A 27,694-nucleotide genomic window follows, 5' to 3' on the forward strand; every position below is an offset into this window, starting at 1 on the left:
GAGAGGAAACATATATAGAGATTACTTTCCCTTGTTTCCCAGATGTAAAATAAGCCAAGACAGCTTGTGACCATACTCTGAAGGATTAAATATAAATCATGCTTTATTTTAAGCAAATTATCAGCAGCATACATTTCAACCATATACACATATACATGTATATGCACATACACATACACATACATACACAAGTACTCATGCTATTATTTAAGCCCCATGGAGGCAAGGGCTACACTGTACTCACAAATTTCTAACACCTCGCACAGCAGCTTGTATTATAGATATTCAAAATTTATTTAAATGAAAAAATGAGTGAATAAGGACAAAGACATAGAAAAGCACAGCTCTAAAGCAATGAATGTAACTTGCTTTTTTATTTTCAGATTTATTGTGGTATAGCTAACAAACAATTGTATGTATTTAAGGTGTACAACTTCATGTTTTGATATTCATATACATTGTGAAATAATCACCACAGTAAAGCTAATTGGCATATCCATCACCTCCCATAATTATCTTCGTGTGTGTGCGCACATATTCACAGTAAGAATATGTAATATGTAAGAGTTACCTCTTACCAAATTTCAAGTATACAATACAGTATAGTTAACTATAGTCACATTGCTGTACATTTGATTTCCAGAAGTTATTCATCTTGCATAACTGAAACTTTCTAGTCTTTGACCATCTCCCCATTTCCCACTCCCCACTAGCTTCTGGCAATCACCATTCTACTCTCTGCTTCTATACGTTTGACTATTTTACAGATTCCATATATAGTGAAATCATATAGTATCTGTGTTTCTGTTTCTGGCTTATTTCCCTTAAACATAATGTCCTTCATTTTTATTCATGCTGCAAACAGCAGGATTTTCCTCATTTTAAAGGCTTAATAATATTCCTCTCTCTCTCTCTCTCTCTCTCTCTCTCTCTCTCTCTCTGTCTGTGTGTGTGTGTGTGTGTGTGTGTGTGTGTGTGTGTGTGTGTGATTTCTTTATACATTAATCTGTGGATGGACATTTAGGTTGTTTCCATACCTTGGCTATTGTTGAATCAGGCTGTAGCGAACACTGCAGTGCAGATAGCTCTATGAGATAATAATTTCATTCCCTTCAGGTATATACCTAGAAGTAAGATTGCTGAATTATTAAGGTAGCTCTATTTTTAATTTTTTGAGGAATCTCCCTACTGTTTTCCTTAATTACTATATCAATTTACACTCCCACCAACAGTATGTACAAGTGCTCCCTTTTCTCCACATTCGACCAACACATCTTTTTTTTTTTATAATAGCTATTCTAACAGGTGTGAAGTGATATCTTATTGTGATTTTGATTTGTGTTTCCCTGATAATAAGAGATGTTGAGCACTTTTTAATATACTTATTGACCATCTATGGTTCTTCTTTTGAGAAATGTCTATTTATTCTTCTGCCCATTTTTGAGTCAGGTTATTTGGGGGAATATTTTTTTTTCTGTTGAGTTGTATGAGTTCTTTCCATATTTTGGATATTAACCCTTATCAGATACACAGTTTGCAAATAATGTTCTCCCAATCTGTAGGTTGCTCATTCAACATTGGGTTTTGGATGGGGGGGGTGGTTATTTGGTTTTGGTTTTGAAGGTTTTTTACTTTTGTGTGTGTGTGGTTTTTGTTTTGTCTTGTTTTGTTTTTGCTGTGCAGGAGCTTTTTAATTCAAATAACTTATCTTTTTTTTGTTTCTGTTGTCTGGCTTTTAGTGTCCTATCCAAAAATCCATGCTCAGACCAATGTAAAGAAGCTTTTGCTTTATGTTTTCTTCCAGTAGTTTTATGTTCTCAAGTCTTACACTTAAAACTTTAATTTATTTGGAGTTGATTTTTGTACAGGGGGTGAAATAAAGGTCCAGTTTCATTTTTCTGCATGTGGATATCCAGTTTTCCCAGCATGATTTGCTGAAGAAACTATCACTTCCCCAACAGACTTTCTTTACATTCTTGTTGAAGATGAGTTGACCTTCTGGTGGACTTATTTTGGGGCTCCCTTAAGTTCCATTTGTCTATGTGTCTGTTTTTATGCCAATACTATACTATTTTGATTATTGTAGTCCTTATAGTATATTTTGAAATCAGGAAGTATGATGCCTCCAGCTTTGTTTTTCTTGATCAATATCGCTTCGATTATTCGGGGTCTTTTGTAGTTTCATATAAATTTTAGGATTATGTTTTCTATTTCTGTATAGAATGCCATTGAGATTTTAATAGAGATTGCATTGACTCTGTAGATCACTTTGGATAGTGTGGACACTTTAATAATATTAATTTTTCCAATACATGCGTATGAATGTCTTTCCATTTATCTTTTTTCTTCATCAGTGTTTTATAATTTTCATTGTACAAGTCTTTCACCTCTTTGGATAAGTTAATTTGTAAGTATTTTTTTTCTTTTTACAGCTTCTGTAAATAAGATTGTTTTATTAATTGCTTTTTCAGATAGCTCATTTTTTGTTTGTGTGCAGATATGTCACCGATTTTTGTGTGTTGATTTTGTGTCCTGCAACTTTACTGAACTCATTTGTTAGTTCTAACAGAATTTTTTTGGTTGAGTCTTTAGTGTTTCCTGCTGTATAATTATGTTATCTGCAAACAGAGATAATTTTACTCCTTTTTTGTGATTTAAATGTTGATATGGTTTGTATTTGTGTTCGTGTCCAAATCTTGTTGAATTGTAATCCTCAGTGTTGGAAGTGGGGCCTGTGGGAGATGTTTGGCTCATGGGGGCAGATTTCCTCCTCAGTGCTACTCTTGTGATAGTGAGTGCTCGTGAGATCTGGTTGTTTAAAAGTGTGTAGCAGCTCCCCACTCTTTCTCTCTCTCTTCCTCCTACTCTGGCTATGCAAAGATGTGCCTGCTTCCCCTTCGCCTTCTGCCGTGATTTTAAGTTTTCCCCAGCCATGCTTCCTAAAAAATCTTTAGGGCTGAAAGAGCAGAGGTATATTTTGATGATTAAATTAACTAACAGCCATAAGCCTTTCTGGGGTTCAATCCCACTAGTCCTTGCTGACAAGTAGATGTCTTGGTATCCTGATAGACTCAGAAGGAAAATGCACTCAGTTTCCAAGTACAGAGACAGAGAGAGAGAGAGAGAAAAGACATTGAAAACAGACATGGAATTTGTATGTATTATTTATTCTTCCAAAAAACACTCTTACTCTGGCTGACACAAAGGTTCTTTACCCTCAAGGAAGGAATGACTTTTCTTTGCTTAAGGAGTATTAATTTGTTAATATATTGTAGTCTGTATAACAAGGAGACCATAGTTGGTCCAGGCTCTCATTAACGACAGGATAAATGTTTTCCAAATCGTTTAATAATCCACATACAACAATCATTTGAGGTAAGTACAATTTTCATTGCCAGTTTGAGAAACTGAGATTCAAAGGTGTGAAATAATCTGCTTGAGACCTCAAATCTCTGATTCCAGAGCCCGTGATCTTAGGTACTGTGTGCTCCCTCCCACTCACATTGATGCCATTCATTTATATGGGGTCCTTTGTATTTCTCAACTACACCCCTGGTATATGTTGTACTTGGTTACTTCTCTGCTTGGCCTTTGTTCTTCATATTGAGATCTGATGAGGAGTGTAGATAAGGGTCAAGCTCTGCAGCACCATCCAGGTGCTATGTACCCCAATAATTTTCTGAGCTCTTCAGAGGAGAAAATAAGGTCAAAGTTTATTTCCCCCTCACTTACCCATGTTTCAGCAATCAATCAACATTACCTTGTAAAGAGACCTAGAAATGAGTTTGCAGGAAAAACTTGGAGAAAATATAGAGAGGTCGGGACTGGCTACATGTGAATGTTTTATCTCATTTCTAGTCTCCCTAGCCAATAAAGCTTTCTAATGTAAGAAACGGTCTTAGGGTAAAAGTCAAATCAATGGTGTGGCTACAATGTCCTTTGATTAGACTTTTTAAATATTTAAGGCATGACTAATGACTATCTCAATTAGACAAAAGATTTCTAAATATCTTAAGAGCACTTCAGAAAAGTCTAATCCAAAAACAGCCATAAATATATTTGTAGAGAGAGATATATATTTAATTATATGACTCTTACTAAAACTAAGTATATGAAATCTATTACACAGAAAGCCAAAGAGTTATTAAGAGGTTTGTATCAGCAAAACAGCTATTACTATGGCTTAAAAGGCCAGATATTGGTCAAATTATAAAAAAGACTTCTGGCCCCCCAGCTTTTATCTAGCAAGAAGCAGTCTGAGCAAGTCATTTATTCAAGCATAATCATTTCTTTTTTTCAAGAAAAAGGGAAGATGCTTTCAGCCAAGAACACAGAGAATGGAACTACAGGCCACTGACAACAATGGACCAGGGAACCACTTCCATTAAGGAGAGTATAATATACTACGGAACAGCTTTCAGGGTAATACAACCATGCCTCAATCATGGAATGTTCCCTCCCTCCAGAGTAGGGACAACAGGCAATATTTTTCCTTGCACGATTTCAGAATTGTTACGGACCAGTGACAGTTACATATCTCCTGTTCTTCTACTTTTGGTGTGGAAGTGTCTATTGCAGTCATCCTATTCCTGTATCACCATTGTATATTGATGTCATGTAGAATGTAACTTTTCCCTTTGTTTCTCCAGATTCTAGATCAAGAGTAGCCACATCCAGATATAATGCAAATCACAAAATCCTGGACTTCAATTTTAATTCTACAATTAGATGATAGTTTTGGCATCCTATAATGAAAGTGAAGACATGCATGAGGGATGTTAATATTTGTAATCAGTGGGCACATTGTGATAGAATATAAAGTTGGCCACAAATACTTTCTTTTCATACATTCACACCTCTGCAACATGACTTCAAAGATCCATCAAGAGGTAGATGATGTTTCTCAAACCTGGGTTCATTTTGAAACTTTCTTTGCCTAATGTAAGATTAGCAAATATGAAGCAAGCTGAGTGCTAAACAATGCTTGTGCATTGAGAATATTAAGAATCACCCTTTTTCTGCTTTTGGAACCTGCGGCTATGGAACCTGCGGCCATTAGTATGCAAGAAACCCAGGTTGTCACTTGAATAAACACCCTTACCAATTGCCATACATTTGAGGCCAGTCTCACTAAGGATCACACTTTCCTAAAAAGATAAGCAACATCCCTCCTCAGCCTAATCTTTATGTGTGATATTTTGGCCCACATATGGTTTATTCCTTTGTCTTATTACCCAATTGGATCAGAACATGTAAGAGAAAGATTGGTATTAATTATTTGGCCCCTTGTAGATCTCAGCAATGACAATGATGCTACACTCCCTTCTTCTACACATGCAATTAAGGTTCAAGACAATTTTATACACCCCTGAAAGGAGACACTGATGATTTCTATATGTCTGACAATTGTATACAGTTGACTAAACAATAGCATTCACTACTGTACAATGGTAAAAGCCAAAGCACTATTCCTTCTTATGCAAATAGTTGTTAGGGCTTTTAGATGTCCCTTCTTGGGAATCAACACAAAGTAAACCTGAAATTCTGATTCTGAGAAGATGGGAATATACACAAATATCTTTTATCTAACCATTCTGAGGGATCATTAAGCTGTCCATTTTTATTTCTTCCTATCCAGCACAGCACTCCTATTCAACAAGAACACTGTCCCTTGTTTATTGGTTACAAATACATGTATCATGCAGTCACTTCTCCACTTGCTAGAAGAAAGCAATGACATTGTCTGAAGTTACAACCTCTGGCAGATCACAAGAAAATGAGAAAGGCAAGTAAAGAAAGCAAATATAATCAACAATTAGCTGTATGACATTATAGGTGGATGGAAGATAGTAAGCAGATATGTAAGTCAGAAGGTAATTACTGGTCTTGGTGCCTGCTGGTCCTCAACACCCATAACAATGTCTAATAGATGATGTATCTACTGAAGGACAAAAGAAAGGATGGGAAGGATTGTTCTCATGATATGTGCTAGCTCTTGGTCTTGCCTTAATTAGCAGTTTGCTATCTTTTTCCTTAGCCCAGAGATCTAATTACAGATTTTTCCATGTCTGTGGCAAGCATTCAACAACTAGACAAATATAGCAATACATCAATAATATTCAATAATGCAATAGTTATTATATCCTGTGTTACAATTTCTTAAGACTTCCCAGAAATTAGTTATACTTTATGGAAGTAAACAATAAAGAATCAGGAATATTTCCCATGTACTATCCTTTAGGACACACCTAAATAAAATAAAAAGGAAAATAAAAAGATTACTTCAACATTATCAGAGAAAACTCCAAGCTAAAGAGCCCAGTAATTTAGATACAGTCCATTTTTAGGTAATTGTAGAAGCATTGAGTGCTCAGAACCTTTGTGGGGCTGGTCTCTTGCTTTGCTGGCATTCCTGGCTGGCTATGCTGACAGTGTAAGTCAAGGGATTATTAGATTGGCCACATGCTCTCCGCTTTTGTTTCTTTGTTTTTGTTTTGTTTTGGGACAGAGATAGGAAAGTTGAATGGGGCCCCAGAGATCTAAGAGAAAAGGAAGAGGGGAGAGAAATTTGTAGTGATGAGTGTTTTCTGCTGTAAGAGTCCTGAGAGAATAAAAGAGCTTGATTCTGGCAGAAGCAAACTGGCAATGTGGGTCAAGAATTAACCCACAGGAATGTCAGGATAACATCTCCTGAGACATGTCTCTAAATTACATCAAAAACTTCTATGAAGGATGTGTAAGTATTATACAAACAAAAAAGCAATTGTATGAGTCTTTTCTGAGTATTTTAACCTGAATTGCATAAGTCTTGGTGAATAAATTCTCTACATCTATGGAGAATACTGTAAGTGTCAACCATATACTTCAAAATATTCTGAATTTAAAACTCTAAAGAGAAAAATTCAGGAAGTATCTTTAGATGTTGCTGTTTTAGTGTGGCTCACTCTCAATTTCATAATTAAGAAGTAGGGGAAAAAAGCTTTAATTACAATTAATAAACATTATTTAGTTGTTAAGGTAGTGTATGGACTGAGCTTACTACTGGATTTGTTATCTAATTTTCAAAAAGAAGTATTAGATATTCTGATTTTACTGCAAATGGATTACGGTGGTGGGGATATTAATTGAGTTCAAAGCTGTTTAAATATTTCCAAAATTACACATGTCCCTATCAAATGTTGCTTTTCATATTTTAAGAGTGAGAAATCTCATAATGCAGGAATTATATTTGATTTGATGATCTCTAAGGGTCAATTTGGCTTCAAAACTTCTTGAATCTTACATTTTTTAAATGCGATATAAGGATGTTTTTTAAATGTCCTCCTTTAATGTTTGTATTTAAAAGATTTCTTTTTCTCCTAAAACCATAACAGGTTAAACCTCCAACTGTGATTGGTCAATTCCACACCCTTTTCTTTTGATCAATCCAAATGTTCTTCCTCCGGGTACTAGGCTTTGCAGTTTATGGGAATGAGGCCTTGCACTTCAGTTGAGATACAGACAAAAGAGAAATAAATCTCTTCTGTTACAATCAGTTCAGGCCAATCACTCCACAAGTAAGTTTTTCTGTGTGCACATAAACATTAACTCTACAACAAACTCATTTTCTCTTTAAATGTAAAATAATGTCATAATATGAGAAATACCCTAACAGGTTTTTTTTTTTTTTTTTTTTTTTTAAGGATTATGTTACTTTTTCTTTAATTAGCTGTATATTTCAGATAAATTGAGTTTTGGGGAGTTTCTTCCAATTCTGGCATTTTGTTATCTACTAATGTTATCATTATTCTCCAGACCTATATTTGGAATATAGAAATTAACTGGCTAATAAAATAAACTACTTCATCATTATCAGTCATTAAGAGGCAGCTATAGTAATATATGACTATGTTTTCACAATAAATATGTTTGACATTACTACCTTCATTATATTAAGACATATATATGATATTTATGAAACTTGGAATTTTTAAGTTAGTCTCTGTTGAGAGTTAGTGGCGTTTTTTGTGTATTTTTAGTTACATATTGATTAATTGATTTACTAAGATATTTCTGACATACTTTAGGTGTTCTGGACATTACAACTAGTGATTGTCCTGGTTCCTGGAGCTATTTTTCATCTTTATGCTGCATGTAAAAGCATCAATCAAGAATGCATTCTTCAAAAGCCTATTTGCACTCTAATTTATATACTCTCTGTTTTATTAAGAATTAGTCTAGAGGCAATAGCATTTTGGCTTCAGATTTACCTCTTTGGTTTCCAAGTAAAATCTCTTTACCTGTGTGATGCTAGATTTCTTGGGGAAAACATGATTGTAAGATGCATGGTTCCAGAATACTTTGAAAAAACCATTTTTCTCATTGCATTGTATACATTTACAGCAATTACAATGGTATTATGTGTTGCTGAGATTTTTGAGATCATATTTAGAAGATTATACTTTCCATTCGGACAATGACCAAAGAATGGATTACCTATTGTCATGTTACAGTTCTTTATCATTTTTATTTAGTTTTATCATACTTAGTGAGTACCACAATTTCAAAACAAACTTACTTCAATGTGTCTGAAATTCACGTCTACTATAAAATATAATGCCTGGTTGTAAGATAAGGATTCTTGAAGAACTATTTCATTTTATTTTAATTTTGATCACTTTTATTAGAAAATATAAACAGAACTACTGTTAATTTATTTTTAAATGGTGCTTTTACAGAGTTCTCTCACATACATCTTAATTGATCAGTTTTTTTGTGGCCAGAGAAACATTTATTGTCTTTTTTTACGAAGTGGAAAATTGATGGTCAGGTAGGTTAATTTGGGTGGCCAAAGTCATAATCCAGATCTTCATATTTTCCTTTCTGTGGAACTATACAGTTTTAAATTTGAGGGTGTAATTATTTTGCATTCATATAAAATATAACTTATTTAAGCACAAAAGTTATAAATTAATTATTAAGGAGTAATTCTATAGTTTGACCATTACTTTGAAGAAATTGAACAATTACATTTTAAAAATTTTATTCAATCATTTTCTTGAAAGTTTCAATATTAAAATGATATAGAAATATAGTTACCAAATAAATAAAAAATGCTATGGATAATACTGCACATGGGATCCTTGTTTCTTCTCAGGAAAAAAAAACCTTTCTGTGCCCACAGATGTTCTGTAACTGTAACTTCTATATTTATCAAAAGGGAACACTGTGTTTATATTAAGTTAGACTTCCTCAATAGCTATGAAATTATTTCAGAGACAATTGTATATTGATTTAGTGCATTTCTTTTTATCTGCCTGCCTTACCAACAATCATTTGATTCATTCGATATTATTTAAAATCCTTATGTATTACTGCTTTATACTGGTAACTTAGTAGGGAAATGAGTATACTCAGATACTAAGGTTTTCCATTTTTCCTTAAGCTTTATGCAGCCTATGTTTGACATCATGAATTTCTGTATCTAAGGTTTTCATCACTGAGGTTTTCTCTACATGAGAGCACAGGAGAAAATCCAACTTATCTTCATTCCACAAATAGCTCCTGATATCTATTTGTTAACAAGTACTGCATTAAAAAATTCGTATAAAAAAGATCATCAAGATTTAATACCTTTATAAAATCATAATCTAGCACGTGAGCTGTAAAATCATACTATAGCAGTGGCATGCCAACAGGGTGGGGACTGGTAAAAATTGTCCACTCTACAAACAAAGGATATGTATTGACTTTCTTTGTTTAGAATAACTAACTGTTGGTGTTAACAAACAGCAACCATGTTTAATATTTTATCCTTATTTTTAAATTCTCTATAGATAACATACCCCTTGATTGCCCGCATTCAAGGTGGAATGCTCCTGCCAATCTGCTGGCAAACATACACATTTTCATTATGGGTCCTATTTTTGCTGCATCTTTCCAAGGTTGGTAATTTTTTATTGAATGTCAGGCATTGTGTGTTTTATCCTGTTAGATGACGGTTATTTTTCTTCTCATAAATATTCTTCAACTTAGTTCTGGAGCACAGTTAAGTTACTTGGAAACAGATGATCCTTTCTGCTTCTTTTCAAGCTTTGTTATATATGACCAGCGTAGTACTTACGGAAAGGCCAGTTTTGCCCCAATACTAAGGAAGAACCTTTCTGAGTGCTCTATCAGATGCCTCTTTTGTGGTTTGGGAATACTATCCTTTCACTAGTTTCAAAAATCTTGAATTCTTCCCTCCTGCTGGTTGACTTGTGGTGGTGACACAAATTGCCATTGCTACAGGAAACAGGTTCTCTCTGTCCAAGGCAAGAAGGGAGATGGGGCAAAAGGACCTTATTCTGGTTTGCCTCTCAGGATTCTTTCCCAGGGAAGATCATTTTTCCAAAAAATCCCACAGAAGACTTCCCCTTAATATTATTGCCCAATCATAGATAAACACTTGGATTTATTCTCACTCTGATTCATCTTTTAGGGTAGGGCATGGTCAACATATATCTCTTTATTAAGAGATTTTTCCACTCTGACTTTGGGAACAGCAAATATTCTCAGTCTTGTATGAATCTTGAGTATTGTTCCTTTTGATCCTTTCAATTAGTTCTTTTCCTGGAAAGATATTTAAAGATGTTGCACTGATCAGGACTCACTGAAAAGCCCTTTGCAGATCTCTGAAGCTCTCTCATTTTCCAGCTCTCACCTTACTGTAGCATCCGTTAAAATCTAGCTTCCTCAGCCTCCCTGAGCTCTTGATCTCTTCAACTGACAAGGTGGAAGGATGGCATCTCCAAGCCACCAAAGAAACCTTGCTTGCCTCTACTTCTTTGAACTAAACACTACATATTGTTATGTTTAAAGACAGAGATAAGATGAGAGAGGTGGTTTAGACAGTCTTGGAAATTCACTACCGACCTACTATGATTTCATTTTATTAGTAATTATATCAGAATTGTTAGCACACAGCTATATAGTCCTGAATATATAAAAATTCATATTCCAATATGAAAACTAATTTTTTCTGAATAAAATGCAAATATAGTAAAAATTAATAAGAACATCAAAACTAAACAATATCTAACCATTTGAAATGCTATTTAAAACCATTTCATAAAAAGCTCTTGGGTCAAATAAGATAACTTAAACTGAAGCTTTTCTGACTATTTATATGAACAAGAAGTGAGATGCTACATATTAAAACCTATGAGATATGAGCAAATTTGTATTGCACTGAAAATTGACAGCTGAAAATAAATCTATTATAAAAAAGGAAACAATAAATGTAATTCAAAAAGCAAACATAAGAACTTATTAAACAAAGATAAACAAAAATAATTTAATAAGGATATAGGTAAAAAGTAACATTTTAGAAAACAAAGTGAAATAAATCCCAGATCACTCTTGAAAATAACAATAAAATTGATAAAACTTGGCAAATCAAATCAAATGTAGAAGTATACTATTATAAGATTCTTGTAATATAGGTAAAGTATGTTATCATTTGAAGTTTGCTGTGATAACTTAAAGTTGTATATTATAAAATATAAAACAACCAGTTTAAAAAAGCAACACAATTTTGGTTTAACAAGCAAACGAACAAAATTAACTGGAATCATAAGACATTCAATTAATACAAAAGGTAGCAGGAAAGGAAAAAAGAGAACAAAAACAGATGAAACAAATAGAAACAATAACAAGGTAGTGGAACCAAACCCAAACATATCAATAGTTAACAATAAATACAAGAGATCTTGCCACTCCAAAAACATAAGAGATTGTCTAAATGTGTTTTTTAAAAGCCAGACCAAATTATTAACAAGAACCCCACTTTAAACATTTTTAAATATTTAAAGGTTTAATATTTTAAAATCTTAAATATTTTATAGAAAATAAATGGGAAAAGATGTATCATGCAAACCCTAAGCATCAGAGAGCTCAATTGACTATATTAATATGAGAAAACTCATGTCAATTTTACAGCAAGGAATGATGACAGAGATTAAAGAGACATTTCATAATGTTTAAAGTATAATTTCATCATGAAGCATAATAGTTGTAATATGTATGCCACCAGTTAATAGAGATTCAGAATGCATGAAGCAAAACCTGGTAGATTGAAAAAAGAAATACATCCTATTATAGCTAAAGATTTCAACACTTCTCTCTCAGTAATAGCATCTAAACTGACAAAGTAAATAGAAAATCAGAAAGGATACCAGAAGATTATAAATTATTAATACATAACTTGAACTAATTGATATTTATAGAATACTCCACCCAGCAACAACGGAACAGACATTCTTTTCAAGTGCGTGTGTAACATTCACCAAAAGAGATCGTTGTAACATTCACCAAAAGAGGTCCATAAGAAAGTCTCAAGGATTGAAATCATACAGACTATAGTCTCTGGTCACAATGGAATTAAACTAGAAATTAATAAAATTAAGACAGCAGGGATACATCCAAATGTTTGAAAAATTAACAACATACTTTTATTAACCCATGGATCAAAGAAAAAAAATACCTGGGAAATTAAAAACTGCTTTAAACAAAATTGCGATTACAACTTATCAAAATAAGTGGAAAACAGTTAAAACAGTGTTTGGCGGAATATTGGAAGTTATAAATATTATGATAGAAAAGACATTATATAGTAATTTTAACTGTTCATTTTCTGAAGTTGTTGGGTTTTTTTGTTTGTTTGTTTGTTTGTTTGTTTTTGAGAAGGAGTCTCACTCTATCATCAGGGCTGGAGTGCAGTGGCGCGATCACGACTCACTGCAACTTCTGCCTCCTGGGTTCAAGCGATTCGCCTGCCTCAGCCTCCTGAATAGCTGGGATTACAGGCACCCGCCACTACACCCAGCTAATTTTTTATATTTTTAATAGAGATGGGTTTTCACCATGTTGGCCAGGCTGCTCTCGAACTCCTGATCATGCAATTCACCCGCCTCGGCCTTCCAAAGTGCTGAGATTACAGGCATGAGCCACCATGCCCAGCCTGAAGTTTTTAAAAGATACGTTAAATACAAATTAAATAGAAAGATGCAAATAAAAATACGAATATAAAACACAGTGATATAAAACCCAAAGACAATAGAGAAAATCAATTAAACCAAAATCTCGTTCTTTGAAAAGATTAATAAAACTTATAAATTTCTGGTTTGATAATATGAGATAATAAGGGAGAAAATGAAAATCATAAGATAAATTAGAAAAGGGAAATTATAGTAAAACCTTGAAACAATTATAAGGAAACATCCAGAACAATGTTAGGTCAGTAAGTTTTTGATACTTAGATGAAAAAATTTCTAAATTCCAAACTACTAAAAATTGACAGACACAAACAAAAAATATAACTATCCATATATGGATTTTTAAAATTTTAAATCCAAAACCTTCCCATAAAGAAATGTCAGGCCCTGACGAATTCAGCGGTGAATTCCATTAAATCTTTAAGGAAGAAATAATACTCCAAAATCTTTTTTAAGAATTAGAAGAGAATATTTGCCATTTCATGTAAGGAGGCCAGCATAATGTTGATATTAAAAATTCTTAGCAAAAATAGAATTCAGCAATATATATAAAAATAATACATCATGTTAGGTGGGATTTATCCCTGAAATGAAAAGTTATATTATAAACACCCATTTATAATGAAACAAACCAAAAACCCTAAACCTCTCACTTTAAACGAGATCTACCTAAGCTTGATAAATAGCATCTAAAGAAACCTACAGGAATTAACAATTTCCCCTGTAGTCTCAAAACAGTCAAGGCTCTCTACTTTTCCCACTTGTGTTTAACGTTGAACTAAAATTCAATAAGACAAAAACAAAATAAACATATACATACTAAATATATATTTATTCAATAAGTACAATAACACAAACAATATATAAATTGCAAAATAATAAATATCTTTATTCACAGACGTGATCACGTACATAGAAAATTCTAAAGAATGTTCCAGAAAATTAAATTTATAAGCCAAGCACTGTGATTCATGCCTGTAATCCCAGAACTTTTGGAGGTGGAGCCAGGAGGATCGCTTGAGTCTAGGAGTTTGAGATTAGCCTGGACAATACAGCAAGACCCCCCCCTGCAAAAAATAAGGAAATTAGCTAGGCATGGTGGTGCCTGCCTGTAGTCCCAGCTACTCCAGAGGCTGAGGTGAGAGGATGATTTGAGCCCAAGAGATTGGGGCGGCAGTGAGCTATGATTGTGCCACTGCCCGCTAGCCTGGCTGGCGGAGCAAGACTCTGTCTCTTAAATAAATAAATAAATAAACTTATGAAGAATAATTTTTCTGTAGAGTAATAAAAAATAAAATTTAAATGTAAAAAAAAATCATTTACAATAGAATCAAAAATATGAAGTGCATAGCGATAAATTTTTCAAAATATGTGCTAGACCTGCACAATGAAAACTACAAAACAGTGATGAAAATAATTAAAGATTTTTTATTTTAATTTTTATTTAATTTTAATTTTTTATTTTTTGAGATGGAGTCTCGTTCTGTCGCCCAGGCTGGAGTGCAGTGGCACAATCTTGGCTCACTGCCACCTCCGCCTCCCAGGTTCAAATGATTCTCCTGCCGCAGCCTCCCAAGTAGCTGGGATTACAGGCATGTGCCACCACACCCTGCTAATTTTATGTTTTTAGTAGAGACGGAGTTTCACCATGTTGGCCAGGCTGATCACAAACTCCTGACCTCAGGTGATCCACCCACCTTGGCTTCCCAAAGTGCTGAAATTACAGGCGTGAGCCACTGTACCATTTTAAGTGGAAAAATTAACCATGTCACATCCATGGCTTGGAAGTCTTACGTATTTGTAACTTTGGTCATTATAAACCGATCTGTAAATTCAATATAATTCCAGTCAAAATCCTAGGAAACTTATATAAAAATTGACGTGATGTTTCTAAAATTTATATGTAAATACAGGAGATCTAGAATAGCCAACACAATTTTGAAAAATCAAAGGAAAACAAAAATAAAAACAAAAACAGACAGAGGACTTACATTACATATTCTGAAGACTTCTTTAAAGGTACAATAGATCGCACCACTGCAGTCCAGTCTGGGTGACACAGCAAGACTCCTTCTCAAAAAAAAAAAAGACAGGGGCGGAGTAAGATGGCCGAATAGGAACAGCTCCAGTCTCCAACTCCCAGCGCGAGCGACACAGAAGACCAGTGATTTCTGCATTTTCAACTGAGGTACTGGGTTCATCTCACTAGGGAGTGCTGGACAATCTGTGCTGGTCAGCTGCTGCAGCCCGACCAGCGAGAGCTGAAGCAGGGCGAGGCATCGCCTCACCTGGGAAGCTCAAGGGGGAAGGGAATCCCTTTTCCTAGCCAGGGGAACTGAGACACACAACACCTGGAAAATCAGGTAACTCCCACCCCAATACTGCACTTAAAGCAAACGGGCACACCAGGAGATTATATCCCACACCTGGCCAGGAGGGTCCTATGCCCATCGAGCCTCCCTCATTACTAGCACAGCAGTCTGCAATCTAACCGCAAGGCAGCTGCGAGGCTGGGGGAGGGGCGCCTGCCATTGCTGAGGCTTAAGTAGGTAAACAAAGCCGCTGGGAAGCTCAAACTGGGTGGAGCTCACAGCAGCTCAAGGAAACCTGCCTGTCTCTGTAGACTCCACCTCTGGGGACAGGGCACAGCTAAACAACAACAAAAGCAGCAGAAACCTCTGCAGATCCAAACGACTCTGTCTGACAGCTTTGAAGAGAGCAGTGGATCTCCCAACAAGGAGGTTGAGATCTGAGAAGGGACAAACTGCCTGCTCAAGTGGGTCCCTGACCCCTGAGTAGCCTAACTGGGAGACATCCCCCACTAGGGGCAGTCTGACACCCCACACCTCACAGGGTGGAGTACACCCCTGAGAGGAAGTTTCCAAAGCAAGAATCAGACAGGTACACTCGCTGTTCAGCAATATTCTATCTTCTGCAGCCTCTGCTGCTGATACCCAGGCAAACAGGGTCTGGAGTGGACCTCAAGCAATCTCCAACAGACCTACAGCTGAGGGCCCTGAGTGTTAGAAGGAAAACTATCAAATAGGAAGGACACCTACACCAAAACCCCATCAGTACGTCACCATCATCAAAGACCAGAGGCAGATAAAACCACAAAGATAGGGAAAAAGCAGGGCAGAAAAGCTGGAAATTCAAAAAATAAGAGGGCATCTCCCCCAGCAAAGGAGCGCAGCTCATCACCAGCAACAGATCAAAGCTGGACGGAGAATGACTTTGACGAGATGAGAGAAGAAGGCTTCAGTCCATCAAACCTCTCAGAGCTAAAGGAGGAATTACGTACCCAGCGCAAAGAAACTAAAAATCTTGAAAAAAAAAGTGGAAGAATTGATAGCTAGAGTAATTAATGCAGAGGAGGTCATAAACGAAATGAAAGAGATAAAAACCATGACACGAGAAATACGTGACAAATGCACAAGCTTCAGTAACCGACTCGATCAACTGGAAGAAAGAGTATCAGTGATTGAGGATCAAATGAACGAAATGAAGCGAGAAGAGAAACCAAAACAAAAAAGAAGAAAAAGAAATGAACAAAGCCTGCAAGAAGTATGGGATTATGTAAAAAGACCAAACCTACGTCTGATTGGGGTGCCTGAAAGTGAGGGGGAAAATGGAACCAAGTTGGAAAACACTCTTCAGGATATCATCCAGGAGAACTTCCCCAACCTAGTAGGGCAGGCCAACATTCAAATTCAGGAAATACAGAGAACGTCACAAAGATACTCCTCGAGAAGAGCAACTCCAAGACACATAATTGCCAGATTCACCAAAGTTGAAATGAAGGAAAAAGTCTTAAGGGCAGCCAGAGAGAAAGGTCAGGTTACCCACAAGGGGAAGCCCATCGGACTAACAGCAGATCTCTCAGCAGAAACTCTACAAGCCAGAAGAGAGTGGGGGCCAATATTCAACATTCTTAAAGAAAAGAATTTTAAACCCAGAATTTCATATCCAGCCAAACTAAGTTTCATAAGTGAAGGAGAAATAAAATCCTTTACAGATAAGCAAATGCTTAGAGATTTTGTCACCACTAGGCCTGCCTTACAAGAGACCCTGAAGGAAGCACTAAACATGGAAAGGAACAACCGGTACCAGCCATTGCAAAAACATGCCAAAATGTAAAGACCATTGAGACTAGGAAGAAACTGCATCAACTAACGAGCAAAATAACCAGTTAATATCATAATGGCAGGATCAAGTTCACACATAACAATATTAACCTTAAATGTAAATGGACTAAATGCTCCAATTAAAAGACACAGACTGGCAAACTGGATAAAGAGTCAAGACCCATCAGTCTGCTGTATTCAGGAGACCCATCTCACATGCAGAGACATACATAGGCTCAAAATAAAGGGATGGAGGAAGATGTACCAAGCAAATGGAGAACAAAAAAAAGCAGGGATTGCAATACTAGTCTCTGATAAAACAGACTTTAAACCATCAAAGATCAAAAGAGACAAAGAAGGCCATTACATAATGGTAAAGGGATCAATTCCACAGGAAGAGCTAACTATCCTAAATATATATGCACCCAATACAGGAGCACCCAGATTCATAAAGCAAGTCCTTAGAGACTTACAAAGAGACTTAGACTCCCATACAATAATAATGGGAGACTTCAACACTCCACTGTCAACATTAGACAGATCAAAGAGACAGAAAGTTAACAAGGATATCCAGGAATTGAACTCAGCTCTGCAGCAAGCAGACCTAATAGACATCTACAGAACTCTCCACCCCAAATCAACAGGATATACATTCTTCTCAGCACCACATCGCACTTACTCCAAAATTGACCACATAAATGGAAGTAAAGCACTTCTCAGCAAATGTACAAGAACAGAAATTATAACAAACTGTCTCTCAGACCACAGGGCAATCAAATTAGAACTCAGGACTAAGAAACTCAATCAAAACCGCTCAACTACATGGAAACTGAACAACCTGCTCCTGAATGACTACTGGGTACATAACAAAATGAAGGCAGAAATAAAGATATTCTTTGAAACCAATGAGAACAAAGATACAACATACCAGAATCTCTGGGACACATTTAAAGCAGTGTGTAGAGGGAAATTTATAGCACTAAATGCCCACAAAAGAAAGCAGGAAAGATCTAAAATTGACCCTCTAACATCACAATTAAAAGAACTAGAGAAGCAAGAGCAAACACATTCGAAAGCTAGCAGAAGGCAAGAAATAACTAAGATCAGAGCAGAACTGAAGGAGATAGAGACAGAAAAAACCCTCCAAAAAATCAATGAATCCAGGAGTTGGTTTTTTGAAAAGATCAACAAAATTGATAGACCGCTAGCAAGAATAATAAAGAAGAAAAGAGAGAAGAATGAAATAGACGCAATAAAAAATGATAAAGGGGATATCACCACCGACCCCACAGAAATACAAACTACCATCAGAGAATACTATAAACACCTCTACGCAAATAAACTAGAAAATCTAGAAGAAATAGATAATTTCCTGGACACTTACACTCTTCCAAGACTAAACCAGGAAGAAGTTGAATCCCTGAATAGACCAATAGCAGGCTCTGAAATTGAGGCAATAATTAATAGCCTACCAACCAAAAAAGTCCAGGACCAGATGGATTCACAGCTGAATTGTACCAGAGGTACAAGGAGGAGCTGGTACCATTCCTTCTGAAACTATTCCAATCAATAGAAAAAGAGGGAATCCTCCCTAACTCATTTTATGAGGCCAACATCATCCTGATACCAAAGCCTGGCAGAGACGCAACAAAAAAAGAGAATTTTAGACCAATATCCCTGATGAACATCGATGCAAAAATCCTCAATAAAATACTGGCAAACCGGATTCAGCAGCACATCAAAAAGCTTATCCATCATGATCACGTGGGCTTCATCCCTGGGATGCAAGGCTGGTTCTACATTCGCAAATCAATAAACATAATCCAGCATATAAACAGAACCAAAGACAAGAACCACATGATTATCTCAATAGATGCAGAATAGGCTTTTGACAAAATTCAACAGCCCTTCATGCTAAAAACGCTCAATAAATTTGGTATTGATGGAACGTACCTCAAAATAATAAGAGCTATTTATGACAAACCCACAGCCAATATCATACTGAATGGGCAAAAACTGGAAAAATTCCCTTTGAAAACTGGCACAAGACAGGGATGCCCTCTCTCACCACTCCTATTCAACATAGTGTTGGAAGTTCTGGCTAGGGCAATCAGGCAAGAGAAAGAAATCAAGGGTATTCAGTTAGGAAAAGAAGAAGTCAAATTGTCCCTCTTTGCAGATGACATGATTGTATATTTAGAAAACCCCATTGTCTCAGCCCAAAATCTCCTTAAGCTGATAAGAAACTTCAGCAAAGTCTCAGGATACAAAATCAATGTGCAAAAATCACAAGCATTCTTATGCACCAGTAACAGACAAACAGAGAGCCAAATCATGAATGAACTTCCATTCACAATTGCTTCAAAGAGAATAAAATACCTAGGAATCCAACTTACAAGGGATGTGAAGGACTTCTTCAAGGAGAACTACAAACCACTGCTCAGTGAAATAAAAGAGGACACAAACAAATGGAAGAACATACCATGCTCATGGATAGGAAGAATCAATATCATGAAAATGGCCATACTGCCCAAGGTTATTTATAGATTCAATGCCATCCCCATCAAGCTACCAATGAGTTTCTTCACAGAATTGGAAAAAACTGCTTTAAAGTTCATATGGAACCAAAAAAGAGCCTGCATCTCCAAGACAATCCTAAGTCAAAAGAACAAAGCTGGAGGCATCACGCTACCTGACTTCAAACTATACTACAAGGCTACAGTAACCAAAGCAGCATGGTACTGGTACCAAAACAGAGATATAGACCAATGGAACAGAACCGAGTCCTCAGAAATAATACCACACATCTATAGCCATGTGATCTTTGACAAACCCGAGAGAAACAAGAAATGGGGAAAGGATTCCCTATTTAATAAATGGTGCTGGGAAAATTGGCTAGCCATAAGTAGAAAGCTGAAACTGGATCCTTTCCTTACTCCTGATACGAAAATTAATTCAAGATGGGTTAGAGACTTAAATGTTAGACCTAATACCATAAAAATCCTAGAGGAAAGCCTAGGTATTTCCATTCAGGACATAGGCATGGGCAAAGACTTCATGTCTAAAACACCAAAAGCAACGGCAGCAAAAGCCAAAATTGAAAAATGGGATCTAATTAAACTAAAGAGCTTCTGCACAGCAAAAGAAAGTACCATCAGAGTGAACAGGCAACCTACAGAATGGGAGAAAATTGTTGCAATCTACTCATCAGACAAAGGGCTAATATCCAGAACCTACAAAGAACTCAAACAAATTTACAAGAAAAAAACAAACAACCCCATCAAAAAGTGGGCAAAGGATATGAACAGACATTTCTCAAAAGAAGACATTCATACAGCCAACAGACACATGAAAAAATGCTCATCATCACTGGCCATCAGAGAAATGCAAATCAAAACCACAATGAGATACCATCTCACACCAGTTAGAATGGCGATCATTAAAAAGTCAGGAAACAACAGTTGCTGGAGAGGATGTGGAGAAATAGGAACACTTTTACACTGTTGGTGGGATTGTAAAGTAGTTCAACTATTATGGAAAACAGTATGGTGATTCCTCAAGGATCTAGAACTAGATGTACCATATGACCCAGCCATCCCATTACTGGGTATATACCCAAAGGATTATAAATCATGCTGCTATAAAGACACGTGCACACGTATGTTTATTGCGGCACTATTCACAATAGCAAAGACTTGGAATCAACCCAAATATCCATCAGTGACAGAGTGGATTAAGAAAATGTGGCACATATACACCATGGAATACTATGCAGCCATAAAATAGGATGAGTTTGTGTCCTTTGTAGGGACATGGATGCAGCTGGAAACCATCATTCTTAGCAAACTATCACAAGAACAGAAAACCAAACACCACATGTTCTCACTCATAGGTGGGAACTGAACAATGAGATCACTTGGACTCGGGAAGGGGGACATCACACACCGGGGCCTATCATGGGGAGGGGGGATGGGGGAGGGATTGCACTGGGAGTTATACCTGATGTAAATGATGAGTTGATGGGTGCTGACGAGTTGATGGGTGCAGCACACCAACATGGCACAAGTATACATATGTAACAAACCTGCACGTTATGCACATGTACCCTAGAACTTAAAGTATAATAATAATAAATTAATTAATTAATTAATTCATAAAATAAAGGTACAATAATCAAAATCATGTAGACCAGGCATGAAGATAGGCATATGGAATGGGAACAATCAAGAGACTGGAAATATGTTTGCTCGCATATAGTTAGCTTATTTTTTTAAATGTGCTAATGTAATTCAAAGGTGCCGAACAACTAAATATCCATGTTTAAAACATAAAATGTAATGTTTATAATGTCTGCATGTCCCAGCCATGGTCGGATGGGGTGGCAAATGGTCCTGACCAAGTTTTCAGGGTCTTCCCTATCATTCTTCTGCTGGAACTTTTAAGGAAAAATTATTTCTACTTGTGGGGTGTGAAAATAATAGGATGTAAGTCTCATGATACTGGAAGCCAAATTTCTACCACATACAGTATATTAAAAAGATACAGCTATAGATATATTATCCTGATTACATTGACTGATGCCCTGTCATTTGCCACCAAGATGGTTCTGACCAAACTGACACAGAATATTTTTATTGCCAGATGATCACAACATGGAGTCTAGGGAATGTTACAAAAAGTTTTTTCCCATCAAAACACCTGTCAGCTCTAGTTCCTGTCCCTTTTCTTCTTCCTATGGTTGCCCTCACCCCCTATTTTGTCCTTCAGCTCTGCCCTCCCCTTACTTGCCAAGGTTCTAGCCCAGTCCTGGAGGGTGATGTCAGATCCTTCAGAAACTGGTCTGAGGTGAATGGAGAAGAAGAATTTAGGTCTTTCTAGTAAAATATCGTAGTAAAACGAGAAAAAGCAACCTCATAGTCATTAATATTTACTTTGTTTCATAGCCAAATTTCAATGTGTGTTACACTAACACTGTCTCTGTACTGTTCTCCATCAAATCAATTATCATCTCATGAAAGGGGTAGCATATTTAGAAAGAAGAGAGTATGAGGCTCTTGTCTGTAATCTCAGCACTTTGGGAGGCCACGGCAGGAGTATCACTTGAGACTAGGAGTTCAAGACCTGCCTAGGCAACAAAATAATAATTATTAGCCATGGTGGTATGTGCCTGTGGTGCCAGCTACTCAGGAGGCTGAGGCAAGAGGATCCTTGAGCCCAGGAGTTCAAGGCTGCAGTGAGCTCTGATAGTGTGCTGCACTCCAGCTTAGGTGACAGAGTGAGAACCTGTCTAAAAAAAAAAGAAAGAAAGAAAAAAGAGAGGAAGGAAGGAGAAAAGAAAGGAAAGGAAAAGAAAAGAAAAGAGCATATATTGGCAGATCAGAGAGTAAAATCCAATTCCAACCACTTCACTTTCTCATTTTTCCCTCGGCCCTGCTCATGAGGGTATGCAAATAAGAGTACACATGAATGTATGCAAATGAGAGACTGGCAAACTTTAGTCCTGAAGACAGAACTGAGTAAGAAAGCCCGACCCAGAATAAGATGATGGACTTTGCAAATAGGTCTAGACAACGTATGTGGAGTGGGATAGTATAAGGACATGGAGCGGTTTCTTCTGGGCATGAGAGAGTGATCAGAAAATAGTAGGCAGAGGGGAATTTCCGAGCTGGAGATTGTGGCTCTTGGGGATAGTGTGATTTCAGTGCAAACTAGTTTTAAGATGAATCCTCAAAACTGAGGACTGAGATAAAATAAAGAAGAAGGTTATTAAGAAGAGGAAGTAAATAAAGTGTACAGTCCTGAAGGATATAAGTATGGGATGGAGAGGAGTGGAAGAGAATTGAAGTCATTGAGGGTAGAAGGAAAAATTGATGCCTACTGTACAATGGTTAAGAGTTACCAGCGTTGAAAAAGTCCCAAACACCCTATCTTACATTAAGAAAAGATAATAAATATGAAAATATTTTGCAAATTGTTAATCACTTTCCAGGAAAAAAAAAAAAAAAGGTGATCTACAGGTTATTCATTCACTAAAATACATACTAGACAGCTGAGAACAAAAGTTCAATCTTCTTTACGCTTCATGTGTTTAGTGTTTTAAGTTGGGGCGAAATCTGATTATTTTATTCAGTATGTCAACACAGAAAAATTTAATTTACAATTTAAACACATTATTTCTCTCTCATGCAATTACTGACATTAAAGCTTCTAAAATCAAAAAGGCTGCTAATGGACACTATTATATGGAATATTAACATGGAATATTAATTGGAAGTGGTAATTCCTGAATGACACCAAAGGCGATTCTTGCCTTTACACTTTCTCCCAGTCAACATACATTATTTTCTTGTTTTTCCTTTTCTATCCTTCCTTTTGCCACAAACGAAAAACCAAACAAAAAAGCGAAACAAAACAAAAACCCTTCCTCCTACCAGCAGAGAGCGCTACCGCCATGCGCGGCACAGGCGCCAAAACGCTCAGTGTTTTGTGGGCTCTAACCGCCGAGAGCCGAGCACACTGAGGTTGTCCCAGCTGGGGATCCGTAGTTGTCTTGACGACGCTGAGCAACGGAAGAGTGGGCAGGATTTGCTCTGAACGCTCGTGCGCGCTACCGCCCGCGGAAGCGGAAGTGTCGGTGGCGCGCGAGTAGGAAGTGGTGAGTTCTGAGTAGAGATGGCCGCGCTTGCATCGCTGCCCCCGCTGCCCGTACAGTTTAAGAGCATACAGCATCATCTGAGGACGGCTCAGGAGCATGACAAGCGGGACCCTGTGGTGGCTTATTACTGTGAGTCTTTTCGAGTGACCGCGCCCCTCTTTTCCCAGTTGCATTTTAGGGCCCACACACCTCTCCGAGGTTTTTGGGGCATGCCCCGCCCCCCTGGCTTTAAACCTGAGCTTTGACCTCGAACCTACCCAGAGAACTCCCTGGGTCCCCACCCACTGGCAGTAGGAATCCCAAAGCACCAGGGCGTCCACTGCTTCCCCTATCTTGTGCTTAAATACTCCAGTACTGACTACACGGGCTCTTGAACTGTGGAATACGATCTTCCAAGGTTTTATCTCTGTGTGTAACACACAAGAGCCTCCTGTCTCAAATAGGAATCCTGAAAATAAATCGAGTTAGGTTTAAAACGAAGGTGAGTGTCCGAAAGAAGTAGTGATGTGGATAAAAGGACAATAGACTAGTTGAAAACATAGTAATAAGTGAAGATTACTTATGACAGCATGCAAGCCCATTCAAAAACTCAGATGGTTAAATGGGGAGTATCTGCTACTAAATAAGCAGTTGAATTTGACCATTCCCCTTTCCCCACCCAACTGCTCTCTCCTACCGTACAGAATTTTTAGTTTTGACTTCTTTGAATAATACTTGCTGTTGAGACCTTTGAAAGCAGTATTTTCACTTTGAGTGTTATACATTTAATTTACAGTTTGGTTAAAAAAATACATAGGTTATCTCTGCTCAGACTTGCAGTGAGTAAAGGGAATAGTTCCAGTAATTCTGTGTTAACTTTATTTTGTATTCTGTACTCTTTACTGCAAAATAAGTAACTGAACAACTATAATTCAGAAAATGATTTTTAGAGTTGAGAAGTTGGATATAATGCGTCCTTTGTTGTGTATATTGTAAGGTTAGCTAAAATCTGGTCACTGTTACCTGTGCCATACTCCAAATGTACCCTCTTTCTCAAATGTGCAAGGCCCTTTCAGAACTCCCATGTTCCACTCTTGGAATGTGCACCTTTTTCTTGCACTTCGCAAACTCATGATTCAAGATTTAACCCAAATGTCATCTCTTCTGTGGGCAACAAATTGATTATTCTCTGTGCGTTACTTCATTTTGTTCAAATCTTACAGCGTCATTTCCTTTATACTTGTTCTTCAGTTTTCTCAAGCAGGGTCCATATTCATTCAGTATGTGTTAATTGAGCTACCTTTGTGTCAAGCATTAGTAGGCGCTGTGACTGCAGTTGCTGCATTTTTGGAGCTTACATACAATGGAGGTAGAGAGTTTCAACAATATAAAGTCTATCATACGTAGAGTATTAAGTGCTTATGAAGACAAATAGAGCAAGGAAAAGGAATAAGAGTATCAGGAGTAGTGGTGGCAGGGAGTGCAGATGGGATTTCAGTTTCATAGTGGTCAGGGAACACTTCACTGAGTTGACATTTGGGGAAAGAAAAGAGTGAAAGGCATGCCTTGCACCATCTGGGGAAGAGTATTCTCCGTAGAGGATGTAGAAGTCCCGAGGTAGAGGCTTGCTGGAAGGAGGAGCAAGTAGACCATTGTGACTGGAGTGGATGGGGCTCAGGAATGATAGGATAAGGACAAAGTATCTCTCATCCCTAAAGGAAATTCCTGTTCCTGATCCCTGTATTATGTATCTTTGTGACAAACCAGGGACACTTTATTCATTGTCGTCCTTTCCCTCTAGATGTTTCTAAACCTAATCCAGTTTCCTTTATTTAAAAATAAAACAGAAACTCTCACCATGACATTCCCTAAAGTTGCAGCTCTGCCTTTCCAGCCTCATAGGTAAGCTTGAAATAGTTGTCTGTAAGTTAGCTTTACGCCTTTATCTTGTAGAGCCTTTCAGCCTGTGCAGTCTGGTGTTCATGCCCAGTATTTCACTGAAACTGCTCTCATCAGGCTTACGAAGAAATATTTTTATTGCTCAGGTGACACTTAACAATTTTAGTTATGAAACGTGCATATGAAAGCGTATATAATGTGCAGTTTAAGGAATAATAAAATGAACACTAATATGCCCACCACATTTGATTTATTGAACTTTTTAATTTTTGACAATCTGGTGAGTGTGAAATGGTAGTGTCTCATTGGAGCGAAATTTGCAATTCTCTGAGTCTTAATGAGGTTTAGCATCTTTTCATATGTTAATTAACCATTTGTGATTCGCTTTTGAAATGCTTGTTTATTGCTTTTGCCCATTTATCTGTCACAGTCTTGTCTTAATAATGTTAGATGTTAATCCTTTGTTATATGTGTTGTAAATATCTTCTCCCATTTCAGTTTCATTTTTCACTCTATGAAGACCTTTGATGTTCCAAAGTTCTTAATTTAAAAATGTTATCAATGTATGAATTTCTTAGGACTTAACCTTCTGATTTTATAAGCTTTCATTTCTTTTTGTGTATTTGTTTGGGACTTTGACATTCTAAATCTGTAGATGGGTGTTTTTAATCAATTTTGGAAAATTTTCTCTACTATTATTTGTTCAAATGTTGCTTCTATTTCTATTCTTGTGAAAGTTTTGATTAGACATGTTTTGCACTTCTCCCATTTAACTTCCTTTTCTTTTGAGTCTCTCATTTTTTTTTTTAATCTCTGTTTTTCTGTGCTGCATTCTGTGTAATTTCTTGAGGTCTATCTTCACCTCCCTGTATATTATTGTTTAACCCTTTTAATTTTTTGAGTGCTCTCTTTTTGTTTTCATATTGACCTGGCCATTTCTGATAGTTTCTTGTTACTGATGTTTTAAACACTCTATTTCTTTGAACACTTTAAATATATCGATTTATATTTGCTGTTTGATAACATCTGTAGCTGCTGTATTTGTGGGTCTGATTCTGCTTTTCAACAGAACACTGCTCATGGTGACTTCTTTCCTTACAATTGTGGGCTAGTCGGGCTAAACCAGCACTCTTCAAACTGGAGTAGGCAAATAATTCCAAAGGAATCAATTTTCCAATTCTTGACTTCCGTGTTTTCCTTCCAAAAACTGATCTTGACAAAGCTCCTGTGATCAGGGTAGCAAAGTAGTATATAATATGCTGCTTATCTTTTCCTGCATCCTGTTCACAATTGTGTTTCTCCCACTTTAATGGAGAACGGCATACTCTCAGGCATCCTGAGTGTTTTTTATGTTGTATTGCCTTGAAAGAGAAGGTGGAAAATCCTCCAAGGTGTCCAGACAAAAGAGACAATTCATATTACCAATGTCAGTGAAGCCTCCATTAATTAAGGCATTGGATAGACCTTCCTATCTTTCCTGGTATAACATTGAAGAAAACCAGCCAGAGCAAAGAATAAATGCTTCATTCGAGAGTTCAACACCAGCCTGACCAACATGGAGAAACCTCGCCTCTACTAAAAATACAAAATTAGCCAGATGTGGTGGCGCGTGCCTGTAATCCTACCTACTTGGGAAGCTGAGGTAGGAGAATCACTTGAACCCAGGAGGCAGAGGTCGCAGTGAGCCGAAATCATGCCATTGCACTCCAGCCTGGGCAACAAGAGCGAAACTCTGTCTCAAAAAAAAAGAAAAAAAATGCTAAGCATGAAAGGTTCCAAAAGAGCATTCTAATTTGGGGGAAAGGGGGTGGAACTTTGTATAAGGGGGATGCTGGGAGTCACCTGGAGTTGTATATGGGGGATACAGGGAGTCACCTGGAGTTGTATATGGGAGATGCAGGGAGTCACCTGGAGTTTGTCTCTTTTCAGGAGCAGTTGGTCAGTGGCTCTCAGAAGAGGGAGGAGTTATTCTGGGATATTAGCAGCCATTGTTAGGTCATTTTGGATTTTATCAGGAGGGTGAG

The 27,694-nt window shown here is 37.0% G+C and overlaps 3 protein-coding genes across 6 annotated transcripts in view; 2 read left to right on the forward strand and 1 right to left on the reverse strand.

The window, feature by feature from the left end:
* The window catches only part of NMBR (neuromedin B receptor), a 74,861-nt gene extending 51,215 nt beyond the window's left edge, over positions 1-23,646 (reverse strand). For 2 of the 3 annotated variants that reach the window (XM_077998334.1, XM_077998332.1), the window contains exon 1: positions 23,569-23,646. The gene's annotated coding sequence lies outside the window, so the exon portion shown is untranslated. Of the gene's footprint in view, positions 1-13,716; positions 13,792-23,568 lie in introns of all 3 variants that reach the window. The other variant, XM_077998333.1, reaches the window with a different exon arrangement.
* GJE1 (gap junction protein epsilon 1) lies at positions 6,698-8,459 on the forward strand. The gene is given in 3 exon segments (XM_078001228.1): positions 6,698-6,736; positions 7,374-7,568; positions 8,067-8,459. Coding segments are annotated over 3 exon segments (627 nt in total).
* Positions 23,647-23,784: 138 nt separating the features above from the next.
* The window catches only part of VTA1 (vesicle trafficking 1), a 79,043-nt gene continuing 75,133 nt past the window's right edge, over positions 23,785-27,694 (forward strand). The window contains exon 1 of one of the 2 annotated variants that reach the window (XM_077998557.1): positions 23,785-23,921. Coding sequence is in view for 1 of the 2 variants with exons in the window: in NM_001261520.1 (NP_001248449.1) it covers positions 23,810-23,921 (112 nt within the window). In the remaining variant the exon portion in view is untranslated. 2 annotated transcript variants of the gene reach the window in all.

This window comes from Macaca mulatta, chromosome 4 (genome assembly GCF_049350105.2).
Source record: "Macaca mulatta isolate MMU2019108-1 chromosome 4, T2T-MMU8v2.0, whole genome shotgun sequence".
Taxonomy (NCBI): Eukaryota; Metazoa; Chordata; class Mammalia; order Primates; family Cercopithecidae; genus Macaca; species Macaca mulatta.